Source organism: Rhizopus microsporus (genome assembly GCF_002708625.1).
Source record: "Rhizopus microsporus ATCC 52813 unplaced genomic scaffold scaffold_4, whole genome shotgun sequence".
Lineage (NCBI taxonomy): Eukaryota > Fungi > Mucoromycota > Mucoromycetes > Mucorales > Rhizopodaceae > Rhizopus > Rhizopus microsporus.
This window is the reverse complement of record NW_019671919.1, coordinates 89823-108748: the sequence shown is the minus strand read 5'-3', so window position 1 is coordinate 108748 and position 18926 is coordinate 89823. Positions and strand designations below refer to the sequence as shown.

At 38.9% G+C, this 18926-nt stretch overlaps 8 protein-coding genes across 8 annotated transcripts; 4 read left to right on the top strand and 4 right to left on the bottom strand.

Moving 5' to 3' along the window:
* Positions 1-209: 209 nt before the first annotated feature.
* RHIMIDRAFT_235229 (uncharacterized protein) lies at positions 210-5307 on the top strand (the record flags this gene model as incomplete). Its single annotated transcript, XM_023608321.1, has 15 exons — positions 210-393; positions 460-520; positions 591-625; positions 678-776; positions 825-962; positions 1018-1149; positions 1206-1346; positions 1398-1778; positions 1831-1953; positions 2013-2144; positions 2192-2314; positions 2370-3521; positions 3579-4366; positions 4424-4866; positions 4917-5307. 15 exons carry the CDS (start codon positions 210-212, stop codon positions 5305-5307), a joined length of 4323 nt encoding a protein of 1440 aa, XP_023468162.1.
* Positions 5308-5478: 171 nt separating this feature from the next.
* Positions 5479-7516, bottom strand: RHIMIDRAFT_249420 (regulator of G protein signaling superfamily; the record flags this gene model as incomplete). Its single annotated transcript, XM_023610617.1, has 3 exons — positions 5479-6323; positions 6374-7376; positions 7436-7516. The coding sequence occupies 3 exons, from the start codon at positions 7514-7516 to the stop codon at positions 5479-5481; spliced, it is 1929 nt and encodes a 642-aa protein (XP_023468161.1).
* A 290-nt stretch (positions 7517-7806) lies between these two features.
* On the top strand, positions 7807-8739 carry RHIMIDRAFT_235227 (ankyrin; the record flags this gene model as incomplete). Its single annotated transcript, XM_023608320.1, has 4 exons — positions 7807-7928; positions 7979-8322; positions 8375-8511; positions 8593-8739. The coding sequence occupies 4 exons, from the start codon at positions 7807-7809 to the stop codon at positions 8737-8739; spliced, it is 750 nt and encodes a 249-aa protein (XP_023468160.1).
* Positions 8740-9932: 1193 nt separating this feature from the next.
* Positions 9933-10256, bottom strand: RHIMIDRAFT_183379 (L domain-like protein; the record flags this gene model as incomplete). The annotated part of the gene is made up of 1 exon (XM_023605822.1): positions 9933-10256. A coding segment is annotated over one exon (324 nt), but the record flags the coding sequence as incomplete, so codon positions are not given.
* Positions 10257-12400: 2144 nt separating this feature from the next.
* Positions 12401-13247, bottom strand: RHIMIDRAFT_311773 (uncharacterized protein). Its single transcript, XM_023614757.1, has one exon. It carries the CDS (start codon positions 13166-13168, stop codon positions 12530-12532), a length of 639 nt encoding a protein of 212 aa, XP_023468158.1. The 5' UTR covers positions 13169-13247; the 3' UTR covers positions 12401-12529.
* Positions 13248-13388: 141 nt separating this feature from the next.
* RHIMIDRAFT_199573 (Nep1-domain-containing protein) lies at positions 13389-14265 on the top strand (the record flags this gene model as incomplete). The annotated part of the gene is made up of 3 exons (XM_023606389.1): positions 13389-13691; positions 13739-13991; positions 14042-14265. The coding sequence occupies 3 exons, from the start codon at positions 13389-13391 to the stop codon at positions 14263-14265; spliced, it is 780 nt and encodes a 259-aa protein (XP_023468157.1).
* Positions 14266-14336: 71 nt separating this feature from the next.
* On the bottom strand, positions 14337-17808 carry RHIMIDRAFT_249415 (uncharacterized protein; the record flags this gene model as incomplete). The annotated part of the gene is made up of 9 exons (XM_023610616.1): positions 14337-14595; positions 14650-14819; positions 14871-15029; positions 15081-15256; positions 15304-16487; positions 16541-17115; positions 17172-17300; positions 17372-17732; positions 17786-17808. 9 exons carry the CDS (start codon positions 17806-17808, stop codon positions 14337-14339), a joined length of 3036 nt encoding a protein of 1011 aa, XP_023468156.1.
* A 288-nt stretch (positions 17809-18096) lies between these two features.
* On the top strand, positions 18097-18851 carry RHIMIDRAFT_275147 (uncharacterized protein). The gene has a single exon (XM_023612527.1). The coding sequence runs from the start codon at positions 18431-18433 to the stop codon at positions 18797-18799; it is 369 nt and encodes a 122-aa protein (XP_023468155.1). The 5' UTR covers positions 18097-18430; the 3' UTR covers positions 18800-18851.
* The last annotated feature ends 75 nt before the right edge of the window (positions 18852-18926 follow it).

The following is an 18926-nucleotide window of genomic DNA, read 5'->3' as shown; positions in this document are numbered from 1 at the left end:
TCATGTCTTTTCTTAAATAAATAAATATTTATATGAAAAAGAGCATAAATGTATATAAATACTTTTTACTGTCTATTCTATTCTCATTTGCTCCTTATTGTCTTTTGTCACATAACTAGCTGCATTGATCATACATGTTTAACAATAAAAAGTTTGTCCTGCAACTGGAATTTGAACAGCCGCCTTTTATATTCTTTCTTTTCGACATTATGGCCTTTGGTAAAGATTCTTATTGGACAAATGGCGAAGAAGGGGCTGCCGTTGCCTGCTTTATATCTGGAATAGCTGTTATCCTTATGGGATACTCTGTTTATTCTCACTTGAAATCAATACAGGATAGACATGTCCAAATAAGACGACATTCAAATAGATCAGATACCAAACTCGAAGACTGTAAAAAAAAAAAAAAAAAACAACCTATTCAACTTGAATCCTCATTGACACATTATTATTACTTAGCCATCAACTTGGATTCTCTAGCGTATCTGATGCAATCGCCTAATGCCAATATTCAAAGCAGGTACCTTTTTTTCTCCATGTCAGTTGCTGCATATATCTCTCAACTAAACATACACGCATGTTTTTTATAGTGCAGCAAAGATTATACTTGAGAGAGCCATGTCTGGTAAAATAAAACCATCTTCTCGTACATAAACAACATATTCATATCTTTTTAGCAACTCATCTACCAAAGATTATTGCAGCCTGTGCGGATGATCAACCGATGGATATTCGATCAAAGTCACTTTATTCACTTCAATTATTGACAAGAAAAGGTATACATATGTTTGTCAAGTGCGAATCTTTGCTCATAATCCTTAAAGAAGGAAATAAGGCTGCTTTACTACAAGCCGGTGCTTTGAATGTGCTAGTGGACGCATTAAAGTGTACGGATCCAGACATGAAGGAAGTCACCCAGCGTTATGTAGCAGTGGCTATCTGTGATCTAATTCAAGGAAGCGGTAAAAAGGGGGAGCAAAACAGCTAATACATTATAAATCTAAAGCGGTATAATAGATATCAATAAATACAAAATACTCGAACTTGGAATTTTGGAACCAATCAAACGTATACTCACATCAAAGAGCATTCGTAACAATGAACTCAAATATTGGACACTCATGATCTTGTATCAAATATCTCTTAGCGGTAATTTATATCATGTTTTTATTGATTATTATAGGAACTAAAGCAAAGAGAAATAGATCCTCTTCCTCATGTGCTGATAGACAATGGGTTCGTAAGTCTATTAGCTAAAATGGCTCGTTTGACATATGGTAACACAAACATGCCTAAATTCTGTATGCAAAGTCTCGTCAGGATCACATCAAATGTTGATGTTGCAGGTAACGTAAACTTGATCAATGAAGTTGTATATATATACTCAACGATAACAGAGGCCAAAAAGATTCTACTCGAACTATTGGATTACAATATCATCGAGCTTATCTCCATTTGCTTACGAGGTGATGATGTCGAACTCATCTACTGGGCCGCGGGTCTGATGCATGAGTTTGTCATCAAAGACGTGGTGGCTGATAAGTTTAGGCAGATCAAAGGTATCCATACCATTCTATCAGGTCTACTTTCTGCCGAAGAAATGTACATATCCCGTGTTATTTTGAGAACAATAAAATTCATGGCGGCAGGTCAAGATAAATTTCTCCAAGACATGGTTCGGTCAGGCATGGTGAAGAAAATTATGCATTGTCTGTCCTTGAACGATGAAGATGTCAAGCAGTGGGCTATATTGTGTATTCATGTCGTTGCTGGTCAAGGTACTTAACAAACGAGAGACTTTAGTTTACAATAACTAATACCTCAATTTAGTTGAATCACATCAAGATATTATTACCGCTCCCGAATTTGAGATCTTGCTCGAACTGGCAACCTCATCCAAGATGAAAGTAGCTATTTATGTATCCGACATAATATCACTTATCTGCTGTATAAGTAAGTCGAACCCAAAAAAAAAAAAAACAAAGGAAAAGTTATTAACCAAACAACTACAGCCAGCAATGCAACTTGCTTAGAGCCACATATAAAATCATTATTAAAAACACTGAATACACTATTATTGGAAGGTGAGTCTGATGTGCAATATAATGCTGCGGGCGCTATATTCAATATTATGACAACAAACAGTAAGTACCAACAAGGTCCCTGCTCCATATTAATTGTATTATTGTAGCTCCCTTTGCCAATAAGGTACGACAGATCAATTTCAAAAACATCTTGTCTGTTGCTACAACAGCAACAAACGAACGTGTTCAGATGATTTGCACTAAAGGAGCTCTGATGGTTGTCATCAAAAGTTAGTATACGCATTTAAACCATTTTGCCCTCTTGACTTGACAACTATGTAATAGATCGATATATGGTATTTCAAATCAATAGCCAAGTGACTGATCCTTTGATTGAAACAGTCAACAGTATATCCAGATTTATCCTACCCATCATGATCAGCCAAGCACTAGTACGATCAACCAAAAACCAAGCAGTTGGTAGCAGAGCAAGCAGTATCCATGACGACGAATTAGATCCACCGTTGATGCACACGGATACGGACGACGAAGATATCACAATGGTCCGTCAAGAAGATTATATTGATGTGACCGAGGAAGGTACGATCTCGAATGCGTCTCGTCTTGACCGTGTCTTGAAGGACCGCGAACGGGCAAAAAAGAAGGGGAGCCGAAACAGTCATTCGAGCCACAAGGGAGGTATAGGCGACAGTTCTCGTCTGTTCAACACGACTCTCTCTGTCAACGAACGCGACACGCTGTTCAAAAAGTTTGAGCTGCCAGCAGCGATGCGTAACCAACTAGCAGGTGCCTTAACGTCCCTTAACATCTTGCTTGAAAACGATCAGGTGATCGGCAGCACTATCACGGGTAAGCGCAACAGCCAGAACATGATGGACATGATTGACGTGATGCTTGATTTTGACGAACTCGAAGGACGAGCGGCATCGTATATTCGAACGAGTCGTAGTGGACGATTGACCAACTTGAACACGCATCCTTCAGAAGATAACTTGATGTTACCAGATCATATCCGACAATTGACAGAGAATTTGGTTTATCTCATTACTTATCCTGCCCTGCAAGACTGGGCGGATAGCTGCTGTAGGAATTATCCGCTAAACACGATTACAGAGACGAGAGCAAGTGAGTTGTATATGGACGCCTTGCAGTGGATTTATACATTTAGCGAGTTTCCGCAAAAATCAAGTTCCCGAGGAAAACAACTTTTGACTTTCAAGAAAAGCAAACAGCTACAACAACAGTCCAGTGAGGCAAGTGTCAATAAGAATAGTAGTAATAGTAGTAGTAGTAGTAGCAGCTCAGATGAGGATGAAGATGACAATCAATTATTCTCTACCTCTTCCGAAAAAAAATCAGATAAGCAGGATATTGAAGCAACCACGTTTCAAAAATCAACGTCTTCTTATGGCTCCAAGCATTACGCAGGCTTTTCTCGTCGCGCTCTTACATTATTACAGTCCTTGACACGTTATGGTAAAAAGTTAAAAAAAATATTGAGTTTTTTTTCTTTTCACTAACAATGTTATTTAGCATCTGTGAGACAATATCTTATTCACGATATGCAGTTCATCAAAATTCTTTTATATTTATTAGAGGCAGATATTAAATCTGCTGATCGCACCATAACCTGCCTTGGTGCTCTCTTTGCCAATGATCCTTGCCTCATGATATCCGAACACCAATTCCAGATGCTGGCCATCCTGGTATGGCACAGCATGATAAACACCAGCAAAAAGGCATTCCAGTTCTATAGCCAACTTGTCCTGGCGTACTGCAGTCGTATTATCGCATCCAAAATGAACAAGGCACCGCCATCGAGCATGATGAATAATCCTGTCTTTGTCGAGATCGACCTTGTCTCACGATCCAAATTTTGCTTTGTCAGCTATGAATCATACCTTCGCGTTCGCAATGATTCCTGGACATTCGAGACCGTACGCGCGACTCATTGTGTGCCTGCTATGACGGCTGATATTCTGGAACAAGGCGAGGTTCACAAGTATGCGTATGAAGTCATCTTGGAGTCTAGCGGATTAATGCAGATCGGATGGGTGAGCGATCATTTTGAGTTTGATCCTGAAGGTGGTAAAGGTGTAGGCGATGATGTGCATTCGTTTGGATACGATGGATCGCGTGCGAAAAAGTGGCATGGCAAGTACTCCAACATGAGAACGACATCTTATGGTCTCATATGGAAGGAAGGAGATGTTGTGACATGTGCTATTGATATGGACGAAGGCGAGATACGGTATTATCTCAATGGTACCGACATGGGTGTTGCTTTCTTTGGTATATCTATTAACCGTACTTGGTATCCGGTGAGATCAAAAATGAGAGAAAAAAAAGAAAAAGACGCTAATATCCTCTGTTTAAAGGCCATTTCTCTTGCAACAAACCAACAATGCAAATTTCAATTCGGAGGTTCAATCGATCCATTAAATTATCTGCCAGAAGGTTATTCGCCTATTGCCACACTAGCAGTTCAACCTGCCGCCACTATGAAACTACCACCTCCACGTCGTGTTCCTAAAATAGAACCATTTGAAGAGACAGATGTAGCTGATTTGTCAAAGGCAATGGAACAAATGAGCGTTAGGTCGCCCGACTTGCATAACATTGGAAACATCGAACCTAACCTCAAGCCGATTGATTACATCGAGCAGACACAAGAAACCGTCGAAGGATCAACTGAGTTTACATTTTACTTTATGAAGGCTGGAAAGCATGAACAAAGCTTTTTGCCATCGATCTATTACGAAGTCTCTGTCGCATTTCCTAAAAGGGATGACTCGTTTGATGTGATACCATCAGATAGGAGGTAAGGCAAAAAGCCAAGTGTAAAACAAGTGAACCTTATTCTTTTATTAGCACCATCATATTCGGTTTACAAAGGCTTTTATCAGACACATTTATCTATTTCGAATATCAAACGATCGAAAAGAGCTTGACGTTCGTGATCGGTTCTGACCGATCCGAATCCTTTGATTTCCATGTACAAGATGGAGACAAGATTGGTGTGTTATATATGAGCGAAACGAACGCATTTGGCATCACACAGAATGGCATGGTCAAGATTATTGTGTATGTAGGCAGAAGCACACAGGTGGAACCTTATTTGCCGTTTGTTACTGGTTCTGTCAAGATGGAGATGAATCGCGGAGAGAACCCGTTTAGGTGGGACTGTGCTAACCATGCATCAAGCAGGCAACACATGTCAAACTATTTGTATCGCCTGATGGGAAAAATATCCAAATTCTGATAGTAAACATGGACGCACAGACACATTGAGGGTGTACATGAACTTTATAAATACATATATACATACAATATAGAACTACATAAAACATACATGTATATAAAAAAAAAAAAAGAAAAGACGCAGCGTGCATAATTACAGTGATACAGAGTTAAGGAGAGGAATGAAAAAAAATTAAGCTTGGATTTCATGTCGTTGCTCATCCAATGATAATCTTTGAGGAGGCGTAGTTGAAGAAGAAAGAGTCGTCAAGATTTCAATTTGACTATCTTCTATAGCTTGCTCCTTTGGCGAAAGAGACTGTTGATGAATCATGAGGTCCTTATATCTCCTTGTCTTTATAAACTTGGGTACAGAGTCTTCTGCCATCATCTTGCACAAATGGTCGTTCACACGACTGAGTATTCCCAAGAGCTTGGTTAGACAACGGTCAGGGGAAAGGCCGCGGATGACGATCGTTCGTTGCTTGACACTGACTTGAGGAGGAAGGAGTAGGAGGCGATCACATGGGCCTAGCGGTTTAGTCACCGTAGTGGCCGGCAGAGTAGTAAAATAAGGAACCTTGGTATTGCTCGGAAGATGTGGAACAGGGATGAATACGGAATTGACAAAGTTTAGAATCTCCCGATGGAGCATATGATCGATGTTGACGTCGGTTTTTGCGTCTGGGCTCAGGTACATCTCATAGACAGCGTAGCACTCAGCAAGCTGGTCTAGGGCAGACAGTGTACCCAGCTTGAAGTTGCGAATCAGCCGATCATGATCAACCCAGTAATTAATGTTCTCTTCGCAGTAATTGGCTCTAAGGAAATCACGAAAGTACATGCGAAGGAGCGGAGTGTCCAAGATGTGATGTAGTCGTGTGTAATGCGAAGTGTCCTTGGATGCAACACTTCCATGGGACATGCTAGAGTCTGTAAGCGACATACTAGGTGGCCGTAGTGGCGTGCCCTCTTTAGATATGGACATGGCTGCTAGCTGTTCACTAGCATCACCTAATGAGCTACTACGAGACATGGCTATGTATAAAAGATAAGAAATGTGTAATAAAGAAAATGATAACACATACCAGCAGACGATGGACCTTCCTCATCTACATGACGATGACTCCTACTGACTGACGACTGCGGACTTGGCCTATGCTTGATCATGGAAGATTTGCTGCTAGAACTTGTTTCTGAAGTGAAGGAAATGTCGCTTGCCTGCTGAATGGCTTCTTCCTGAGGCGGCTTCCATCCAGCAATCACCAAGCCGCGTTCAGTAACATAGTAGATGGCAAACCGAGATGTCTTGAACGAGATACCATCTTCGTTTACACAGAAGGACTTGTCTGACTTATCAACCACAAGGCCTATCCATCCAAACAGGACAAACTCGGAGGCGACCATCTCAGCTTCCTCCTTGGAGCTCACCGTCAGTCGATCAGCGAGCCATTCGACACATTGAGTGCCTAAAAACGTGTGCTGATACCGAGACAGGTTCTTTCGATCAATACCACCCACATCATCCAAGACGAGCGCATCGAGAGGTAAACTGGCAAGCATTGCTTTGAACGCAATGGTCATGTTGGCGCGCGAGAAAGTGATCTGGTCGTCATGATCTGTCAATCGGTCCAACTTGATGATCCGTCCTCCTGTACTTCCCGATACGGAAGGTACCATATAAGGAGCATTTAATGCAGCAATCAAACTGCTTTTCATCTCCACTTGAGTGTAGTCTGCGAATTCTTCCAAGATGTATTTGCCTTTGAGTGTCGGGCACCATAGACCTTTATCCTTGACTGCCCAATTGTTTGGGTCTGTCGCATTCATGATGAGACGTGCAGATAGAAAGTACTGTATCATGTTCTTAGCCGTCGTGGTATCCATGGTAAATGTCGTTGTTGTTCTCGTCGAGATCTGTCGTGATGGGTCAGATGGATCAGGCTGTCGATGAACATGAATGAATTGAAGTGATGACATGACCTTAATGGCTTCATCAGTGGTAAATGTGTATGGATAAGTGCGAAAGAAGGTTCGATGGTCTGTTAGTTCAATTTGGAGTAAGACTGCGGAGAACATGTCGTATAGATCCTAATTATTAAGTGCATCAGAGAGTGAGAGAGAGTAATCAATCTATAATTGATGCTTACTTTGGTAAATGGTCTTCCCTTTTTAGTTATACGCATCATTGTTGTATAAGTAGCAAAGCTTGAATTCAATGTTTTAGGCATATTTGCTTATGTAAGGGAATGAACAAAGAGTATGAAAGTAAGGGGATAATGAAAAAGAAAAAGGAAAAGGAAAAAGAAGGGGAGGAAAAAGGGGAGATGTAAGATTTATACAAAAATAACCTTAAATGCTTTCCTTTCCTGAATGGCGCGATGTAAGCAAAAGTTACACGAATAACAAGTTTCATGATGGACAATATCAGGCACCAAGGAAGAGTGGAAAAAAAGAGAGAGCTACAAGCCACTTTACAAATTCCGAAATATCGAATTATTCTTTTTTTTTTTTTCTGCCAATGTTTGCAGACGAAAGAGAAGATACGCTTAGAGAAGTAGCTGCCTGTGGAAATATTAAAGCAGTACTTCACTTTGCTCATGCAGGTGTTAACTTGAACTCTCAGAATAAAGTGAACGGATGGTATTCAGAAAAAAACAAGAAACAAGCTATTCTTAACCTTATTGTCATAGGACAGCGTTACATTGGGCAGCTCACCGCGGTCATGAACATGTCATCACTGCCTTACTCAAAAGTGGAGCTGATCCTCTAATAAAGACACATAAGGGACAAACTGCTCTAGATTTGGCAGTTAAGCATGAAGCTTGTGTGGCTCTCTTGAAAGAGGCTATGGGCGAACAAGCTCAAACAAACGTTGGACCTGAACCTGAGCTGCCTATCGTTCCAACTTATTTGAAAAATCCAGACTTGGAAAAGACGTGGCTATTGCCTGATGAATTTACGGAAAATAAAGTCGAGAATATAGTGAGGAAACAAAAGGCAAAGGACATGTTGAACACACCAACCGTGATAGCAGGTAGGTTACTCAACATTATCTCAAAGCTGTTGTTGATACCATTGTGTAATAGAAGAAAAGAAAGAAGATAAAAATGAAGACGAAAAGGAAATCTTGGTTTATTTATCTGCACGTAAAGATGATAGTTTACTTGGTTCAGTCTACTTGAAAGATCAATCGATTGAATCAGCCTTGGAAATCATTAAACAGGTATAAGTTATTTATTAACATAAAGTTCCGTGTGTGTAGGGAGAATAAGAAAATGTTGTTAACATGGAATATATATAAAAGGAAATCGATGGATTACCCGATAAGTTTGGACTTGTTCGACATAATGGAAAAGTCAGTATTCCAATTAACCCCAAGCAGATGAACAAGAGGTTGTTTGAATTATTTAGAGCAGAGGAAGATGCGTTGATCATTGTACAATTAGGGTAAATAAAAGATCCATGTATTCATATCTGTATTTTTCTCCTTTTTGATACGGTTTTGACATTGGAGACGAAGGAGGGACAAGTTATTCCCTTTGTCTTTAGTTAAAAACCAAGATTGATTATTAAAGGCATCCAAACTATGACTCAATACTTCAAGTGTATTTATTGAGTAAAGAAAAAAAAAAAGAGGGGGATGCATACATTTTTATAAATGAATAAAAGGCCAGCTTATGTTTTTGATACAATGGTTGCGATCGAATTGTTTCTGATTATGGGTGTTATTTGTTCGTTATCGTCGTCAGGGGGATTATCTGAGGATAAAATGGTAGAAGTAGCAGTAGCTGTTGCCATTTGTATATTATCTGTCCATTCCCTTAAACCTTTCTTGGTATGAGGCTGACGACGATGGAAATGTAGCACTTCATTGTTATCATCTAGTGCTGCCAATGAAGGGTTACTACTGCTGCTCGTACTACTGCTACTGCTCCCTCCTTCCTGTAAACAAGGTCCACTCTGGCTTCGTTCTCTTTGTTTAATTGATGTACTACTATTAGAGCGAATGAAATTGGTGAATCGCTTTGTTACAGAGGCACTAGATGAAGCACGAGGTCTATTACGATATTCTTTTTGTGCTGGCAATGCTGGAAGACTTGGCTTGCTCTTCAGCCGAGAAATGGGTGTTGTGGATAATGAGGATGAAGGTAGAGAAAAGTAATCAACAGACTGTTCAGAATTTGGTGTGGATATAAAGGGTGGTGTAAGATATCCTGTCAGGCTACTACTATCACTGTAAGCCCGGTTACGACGGGTCATGTGAACTTCTTCATTCAATCCTTCTGTATCAACGTCATGATCTCGATTATTGTGAGATGAATGTGAAAACATGGCCAGGAGTCGATCATTGTCATTCGACCAGTGCGCAGAACAAAGTTTGTATTCCAAGGCGACCGTGTGTCTTGCTGTTCTTTCTATAAACCTGAATCGTGTAATATAATTATCAAAATAAGGACCATGGCAATACGAACATTTGCTGGCACGAGCCAAGTAGTCTTTGATGTGAGAAGCAAGATGATTGGGGATATCTATTTCATGTTTAACAGCAATCCTAGCGCATGTTTCTAGTAGAGAAGGAGGATCATGAGGCAAATCATAGGTGTATTCATCCTCAAAGGGACACTCCTCTGTTAATAACTTTCGAAGTGTTGTTAAAGTTGCTATTTCTGCCGGCAGAGATTTTAAGGGGTTGAAAGATAAATTGAGAGATACAAGCTTCGATAGTTCAGATATTTCCTTTGGTAAATGGGCCAGTTGGTTATTGTTGGCAATGATGATGACCAGTTTACGTAGTTGACCTATAGAAGGAGGTAATGTACTTAATTGGTTATGGCTAACGTTGAGAGCCTTTAATTTGGATAGAAAGGCTATCGTGTCTGGTAGTTCTACTAGTTTGTTTTCTGATATATTCAACACAGTTAGATTCTTCAAGTAGCCTACTTCTTTTGGTAACTCAGTCATTTGATTATTTGACCTACATTCAATTTAGTATTTGTTCATTAATATGAAATTATTTATATATTCTTACAAATTTAGCTTTGTTAAGTTATCAAGATAGCCAATGGTTGGACTTAGTTTAACTAGGCACCTATCGGACAAATCAACCGACATCGATGGACCTGTTAGCCTTCTCTGTCTTCTTCTGGTTGGAGTCACATCACCAATGGTAAGTCGAGACCATTGTCTGTTTGGTTCATCATCTAATTCCAATAGTTCTGTTTCCATAGGATCACTTATAGTGTTATTATAGTGAACCAAATCGGGATAATACGTCTGATCTATGTATTCCAAATCCTCTGCTAAATCTCTTCTAACCAGTGATAATCTCTTTTGCCCCTGACATGTAGAACACGGCTCTCCAAGGACTGATACAATCATTTGCTCCTTGTTTTTATCCTGATGACATTGATCACAAATAGCTTGTAATCGATATAGGTGTGGATTCGTCAGTACAGGATCCTTTTGTTCTTCACTTGTCCCCTCTTCACTGATGCTTTCTTTTTGTTTATTCAACCTTGAAGGATCATTGATATATCCAAATGTGAGTGGTGCATGCTCTTTGCTCGTGTGTTGTCCCATGTAGTGTATGCTTGAATAAAGAATAAAAAAAAAGTGTAAAAAGGAGAAAAGGAGTGAAAAAATATTGAAAAAATAGTACGAGGCCTCTGCTTTTTAACTTTGACTAAAAAGGAAACTCATTTCGACCAATTATGATCATCATCATCATCTTGTTACTTTCAATAACAAAAGGAATCCTTTCATTGTTCATTGAATATAACAAACTTAACGTATTCAATGATCCCTAAAAAGAGTAGGGAAGAGAAGGATGCATGATTCACATATGTATAAAGAGAGGGAAGGAGAATAAATGGAGTGGGGGAAATGTTCTTTTTTTAGCAACTACCCAAAACTGCAAAGAATATCATGATCATTATTATCACTTTTAGTATAGGGTGTATAAATATATGTCATCACCAGTGGGAATCATTGACGTATTTACTAAAAATCAAGCTTATTACAAGTCTTCATTACACTTCTTTGGCCAAAATAGAAGAGAGCAATTAACTGAATATGAAAACACCGGAGTGAAAGGTGAAAATGAGATGGTCTCCCGCTCTTTTATTTTCAGCTGGCTTACTTTGAGCTTGGCAGCGCTAAAAGGTCCAAAAAAAAATAGTATTTAACGGGTTGTCTGAAAGTAAAACGTGACACGAAAAAGCTTTTACCACATCATCTCTACCTTGGCAACTGTGTGAATAGTATTACCTGTAATAATCTGAAGCAAAAGGAGATAGGTCGTGTTTGCTATGATTATTACGTACTCAAAGGGCCACTTTCAGATGGAAATAACCCACTTGAGGGATTATTATCGCATATAAGCAACAAGCAGTGACAACATATAGGCGAATTTACGGAACGTTAACTTTGTGTCCCGAAATAGCTCGTGCATATTCGTCAATAATTTGCTTTTAAAGTTTGTAAATTACTCATATTAAAAAGAAAAAGAAAGGTAGTTATCTTTGCAGCCTAGATTTTATTCAGAGTATCAATATAATCATGAAAGGCTACATGGCTCTGAATGACACTGTGCAGCCTTCCATGGTTCATCATTTCCAGTTGATCCTACTAAATTATTTTAATGGTTAGTTCATTGACTTGCTTCTCTGCTTATCTATTACTTACAAAATGGTGCTTGATGCTCTGATAAACCAGCGTGTATCGCTCCATGCTGAAGCTGGTTCTAGGGCATCCCTTACCATCATTTTGATTTTCTACCAATTTTATTGTTGATAAAAGCTTTGATCATGCATGTATATATATAAAACACTTACATCTCCCTTATCCTCAGATGGCTGGGGCGTTGAAGGCTTGGGCATGGAGCGATTTATGGCTACTACATTTTTTGTTTTCGTGTCGCCAACGACGGTATTGTCTGTCGTGCCTAAGCGACAATAGAAATAAACAAATCTCATGAATACATTATTTTTGGATCAACTGACATCATTGTTGAACATAAGAATTTTTTACACGACATTAAACTCAAAATCAGCGATTTTACTTTTTGAAATGACTGTAAAACAGTACTTTAATGGTTAAACTATGTAAAGTAACGAGGCAAGAAAGCAATGGGTGTTTATTTAAGTGATATGATTTATATAATCTATATGTTTATATTCAGGTATTTACAAGAGTTTTATGATTGGTTTACGTTTAATACAACAATGTCTTCATCAGCTTCTTCATGAGACAGCAATGGTAGACATATCGGGGATTGCACCGTGATCGACGAGGAGTTGAAACATATCCCACAAATTTTTCTGCACACAGACCTTGAGTGTTTCACTGTCTGGCTTCACTTTGAGTTCATCCAAAAAATAATCCACCATTTCTCTATTGTTTCTTCCTGCACAGGCTCTCAATGCCATGTTATTTTGTGCTGTAGGATCTGCTCCAAAACTCACTAGTAGTTTCACTTGATCTAATCGTCCCAGTAGAGCAGACTTGATGATAGGGTATCCTTTGGGTCGGTTAGGCGATGCTCCACGCTCAAGCAATGCCAGTATTAGTTGGTCTCGTTCTTGTAGTGTTTCAGTAGGTTCTGCTAAAAACAAGCGAGAAGGTATCTTTTTATCACAAAACATGACTGTCCTTTGTGTCATCTTATCAAGTCGCTCCATGAGTGCATAACTGAAGAACCGAAAGCGACTGGCTTCCTCTAATGCCTTTTCTGGGTCGTTTTTCGTTCGATGCATTAAAAATGCAATTTTGAGTGTATCAGGGCAATAGTACAATTGTTGATAGAGCGCTTTGCAGACGATAGGAAGTGAAGGGTTGGAAGACTGTATGAAAATGGTGGAAATGATTTCATAAGGTAGCATCGTCAGCCCACATGGTCTTTTTCGTTTCTTGGCTACAGTTTTTTCTTTATCATCGTCAGCACCTGAAAGTCTTTTCTTTGACATGTTTTAAAAAGAAAAAGGGAAGCTTTGCAACTATAGATTATGCTCTAGCTGAGACTGCTTTTCTGTGTGGCTTGATTTTACTTATCATAGGGGGAATGCTTTGGCTCTTTTTTTTTTCTTGTTATTGATCATCAATATGGCAGCGGAAAAACGTCAACAAGAATCTACAGAATCTGAAGCAAAGCGTATTCGTGTGGGAACAGCCCGTAATGTGGATGTACATATGGTCCCTCAGGCACCCAAGGTTCCAAAGACATTATTAGAGAAAGAAAATGCACGACGATTGATTGTTATTTTGGAACAAGCAACTCTTGAAACCTTAAAGATTGGCAAGAATAAGGAAGGACACTATCAGTTACTCAATGTCGATGATCACCTTCACATCCTTAAAAAGAATAACAGAGAAACATATGAAGCTCGTCCTGATATTACACATCAAGTAAGAGATCTATATTGCAACCCAAGGCATAATCTAATTCTTTATAGTGTCTTTTGACCCTCTTGGATAGTCCTTTAAATAAAGCAGGTCTATTACAAGTGTACATCCATACCCAAAAAAATGTTCTTATTGAAGTCAACCCACATATCAGAATTCCAAGAACATTCAAGCGTTTTGCTGGTTTGATGGTCCAGTTGCTTCACAAACTTAGCATTCGTGCGGTCAACGGCAATGAAAAACTGTTGCGAGTGATTGAAAACCCTGTGGAGAAATACTTACCAACAAACAGCTATAAAATAGGTAAGCAGGAAAAAGAGAGATATGCCGAATCCACTAACCTTTATATAAAGCCTTGTCATGGGATGCACCAACAGTACGTTTATCAGAATATTTGCCTACGATTCCTCAAGATAAGAATATAGTCGTCGCAATAGGTTCTATGGCTCATGGTAACGATGACTTTGCCGATGCTTATGTGGATGAAAAGATTAGTATATCAGACTATTCATTATCTGCATCTGTCGCATGTGGAAAAGTAACGAATGCTTTAGAGGAAATATGGGGAATTTTGTAAATATTGTATTAGAAATAAAGACAAACAGAAAGAAAAAAAGATGTAAAGCCAAGAGTTAAATCATATCGATGCTATTGAAAGAGCTTTTTTGCTTGTTCTTCTGCTTGAGACTTATCGACTTGTGAATCCCAGTGGTTATCCAGCCACTTGTGCCATTGGTTGTCCTTTTCTGAGTTGGAGATTTGTCTTTGGGAAGTGGAAGAATGACGAACAAAGACGTCTTCGGTGCCAATGATATAAAACATATGGTATGTATCCCTACATATCTTGTACTGTAAGCCAGAATGGACAGTGACGTCCTTTGGTAAATGCTCCTTTTTTCTCAAATTTCTATCAAGTGCGGTTCAGCATAAAGATCATCCAACTGTCTAATAATACACATACCTCTTTAAAAACCTAGGTGTTAGCAATGATTGATCTATACCCTTTGTCTCCTTTGACCAATCAATATAATTTGCTACATATTCATCATAGGTTGTCTCCTTAATCTGAGATCGTTTTGCTTGTTTATTACTATCCAGTAACTGAATGGATAGTATTCTACTTTGCAGTTTCTAATACATACACAGTTAAACACTGATTTACTTCCTCTAAAGATAACTTACAAAAGCAATGTGATATACATTGTCTGTAGATTCAAGCATACTCATGATTTTTGTTCTATACGTCATAATATCTGCTTGGTTCATCTTTTCTGCTCTATTTTCAGTTCTGAATATTTCAAACAATTCTTGTGAATGGGTATCTGTGATAATGATATGAATCTATTCTATAATGTCAGCGTCTGTTATCATATAAAAGTTCATTGACCTTACATGGCGAACAAGTGACAATACAAGTTTATCTATCGTAAAGAGAATATATGCGTCCGCTCCAAATATAAATCGCACACTTTCTTCAAATGTCTGTTGGTCAATATCCCCTTCAAATAGCTTATCAATCAACGAAAGCAAAACATTGTAGTAGCCTTTTTTGGTGTCCATCTTTAAGGCTACATATGACTAAGTACACGAGTTATAATAAATAAAAAATATATACCTTTAAAGCGTCTAGGCGTGATTCCCAAATCAAGTGCATCTTTACAAGCCTTTTTAGACTTTTCTGGGTTCTTCTTGTACTCCAAGTCCAGTTTTTTCATCTTGTATAAACGATCATACAAGACTTGATACAGACGAAAGAAACAGTAATAGCCATTGTCGGCAAAGAAATTATACGTCTTTTGGTTTTCTGGGTCAATCGAAGGCTCCTTTCTCACTTCTTCTTTTGGCTGCTCTTCCTCTTCCTCTTCTTGGTCCTCATCAGTGTCCTCTTGCTGCAAGTGCTGCTGTTGTTGCTCTTGCTCTTCAGGTGAGCTCTCTTGTTTTATCTGTTCCTGTTCATCTTCGTCGTATGAATCTTCTTCATCTGAAGAAGACTGCATCTTGCTTGTGTTTCGCATGAGCACGTTCTTTAACAAACCATCATCCCTCTCATTCCTATTTCTTCTTGTCGACCTTTTACTTGAACTGTCAGAAGCCTTTTTTCCTTGGTTTGCTAGCACAGAATCCAAGGAATGCACAGATGATCTATCATCAAACTCGTCATCATCTACTTCTTCCATCTTTATGTCCTCGATTGTCGTCGTTGAGGGTTCAACATCTTGGACGTCAAACATCATTGGAATGATCATATTCATAAATCTGCGCATAGAATCACAATCATCTAGATTATACACAGGTTGACGATCAAGAAAGAAATAGACAAGTCTTGAAACGTCCTTGAAGACACCAATATCTTGGAACCCAAATGAAAACTGTTTGGTGGCTTCTGCCTCAGCTACCAAAGCACGAGTCGTCAGTGTCTTTCGATCAGTCATCTTGAAAGTAATGCCTTGGTGATCCAAGGATTTCCAGTAGTTTTTCGCTTCTACTTCTCTCCATATCTTATTCCATTCTCTCTGTGCACGCTTCCATTCGTCGTCCTTTTGCTTTAGACGTTTTAGTACAACCGGCACTGCCTGCGAGGGATTGTTGTATAATAAATTGATGATTTCAAGACCTTTCTGTGACCCATATATTTTTTTAAGGATGCGACGAAAGACAGCCTTTGAGTTGATGCCAAAATCAGAGGATAGTTTAAAGTTGGCCTTTTCCTCTGGTCCCATCATGCTAATCTTTTTGGCAAGCGGCTCGAGTAAAGCGATGGTGGCCAAATTTGCTTCAATATTTAAATCATAATCGTATCTAAAAGACAGCGGTTAATCTCTCTGTGGATATGCATTCAGCCCTTTCTTTACCTCTCTTCCTCAACACGGTGTAAGGCTTCTTCATACTGGTTCTTTTTAGATGTAACCGAATTCGTATCCTCACTTGCCCATGTTGGGTGAGATAAGTAAGTATCGTTCAATACATCCCAGCATAAAGCATCCCTTCCTGAGCAAATGTTATTTTGCCATTGCTTGGGAACATAGCGATAACTAGGGCCACAGTTGACTGTATCATTTTTATCATCTTCTTTCACAACCATTTTGGGTTTTGAAACAGGTATGTTTTCAATGACCTCATCATTGCCGTTATAACCCACCAAAACTTTAAACCAGTCAAACAGTTCCTTATTACCGCCAATAAAACTTTCGACGCGACTGACGAGGACATTTTGATCGACCAGTTGTTGGCTGAACAAGTTGAGTACTTTTAAAAATGCGTTATAGGTTGCCTTATTGCCAATGTATGTCTTGACCTTATCAAAAAATTCAGCTTCCTCTGCGGAGAAAGTAGGTCTGGCATAATCGGCATCATCGCTGGGAGCCGACGTTTGTGAACGAACATCAGAGGTTTCAATTTCATCATTACGATGATGATGCTTTGATCTCTATTTTATAAAAAAAGTTATATTTCTCTTCTCTTTACATGTATGTCCAATATTACCTTTGATATGTTTAGAGAAGGGATGGCGCCTAGACGTTTTTTCCTTTGTTTAGGCTCAGGTAGAAATTGTTTAAATTCATCGAGTAACTCCACTGATCCATGAAATAGCACTTTGATTTCTTCGTAAATCTAAAACATACATATGATTTGTTACTCTTCTCCTTATATCCTAACTTTTTTTTTTAAAAAAAAAAAAGTACCTTTTGTATAGGTCTTTCACCTTTTTGATAGGTTTGAAGTATTTCCAGAAACTTTTTGTAAACATCAGGTTGACTAGAAAAGTGATTTTTAATCTTGTGAACATAGGCTATTGCATGATTGAACTCCAAGGGCCCTGTATCCTTTTGTTCAGCTGTATCTTGTCTTAAATTAAGTGGTTCTGAATCTGAAATGGTTGTTGTGCCTGAAGGTGTTGTTACTTTTATCATATTTCTTTCTTGTTCGTCTATACTGCATTCAATAGAATAACCAGGTGGAAGAAATGTATTGAAGCCTGATATTAGGCTTGGATGATCTCGAAAGAGACTAGATACGCGTTCGATCACGCCTGGTGTATCAATTCTATATAAAACTGGTTAAAGCCCTCTAGGTTTTTTTTAAAGAGATGAACTCACAGTTGACTCTTGAAATCTTTCATAATGTCCAAAAAACGACCATATGTGTCAGGTTGGTTTGCAAATTTTGTTTTTACTTGGTCAAGATAGGTAAGGGCATCTTTTACATTCAGAGGCCGAAATTCATCTTTTTGTAGTGCTGCTGCTGCTGCTGTTGTTGCTGTTGTTGCTGTTGTTGTTGTCGTGTGGCTATGTATAAAAAATGACTGTAAATATCAAAAGAGGGCTTTTGATGAAAGTTTCAACTTGCCTTGTTCCCAGCATTGCTTTAATGGTTCGAAATAAATAAAAATAAAATAAAATAAAAAAAGAGGGAGTTTATCATGTAAAAGGGTTTCAGACATACTTGGGCGCACGCGCGCTCAATGTGACTTTTATGGTTCCAATTTCTCTGTCCCGAACCAAGGCACATATCTCTCTCTTCTCACATGGTTCTTTCGCAAATAGAACCAAGCCACTTGACAAAAGTGGCACTCAAGCTCATTCAGCACTTCCAATGAGCTCATCTCAACAACGTAATCCGTCCCAACCTATTTTGTACTCTAAAGTACATCAGTATAGCAGTAAAATTTAACAAAATTTACTCCCTTGTCCTCAGAAAAAGATCAGTTCCCAAACATCCAATCACAAGAAGATCCCACTGACATGGATCCAATTATTATTGAAACCGTTTACTGGAGAGTATCTCAATCTTCTGGTTCTTTGCTTTTCGACGTTATTTCTCGCAAGGAATCTGACAAAGATTTATACAAATTGGCCATTGATCAATTTGGAGACCTCGCTGGTCAATTAGTCCATCGATCTGGTACAAACCGTTACTTGGAGGTCAATTTTAATGCTAGTGGACACCGTTCATTTGCTTTCACTTCTGGCTTGAAGTTTGATCATGGCATGATCATTAAGCCTGCACATGACATGGCATCTGGCTCCGTTTTGAAAAAAAGTGAACCTTCAACGTTTACCTTGGCTTCGGCCAAAAGAGCTTCTTGCTGGCTTAGCTGCCATGCTCAGTAACTATGGCGTTGTTCGAGATATTGGTGTTGTCAAGGACAATGCCACAGGCACTTTCCTGAGTTCTGGATATCAAAGCAATCACTTGCTCAAGATGAGGCTCCCTTTTTAGAGCTCTCTCATGTGATTA

Bases quoted from the DNA above. Each gene is read 5' to 3' on its own strand.
- RHIMIDRAFT_275147 (XM_023612527.1), top strand. From the start codon at position 18,431: ATGGATCCAATTATTATTGAAACCGTTTACTGGAGAGTATCTCAATCT.
- RHIMIDRAFT_311773 (XM_023614757.1), bottom strand. From the start codon at position 13,168: ATGCTACCTTATGAAATCATTTCCACCATTTTCATACAGTCTTCCAAC.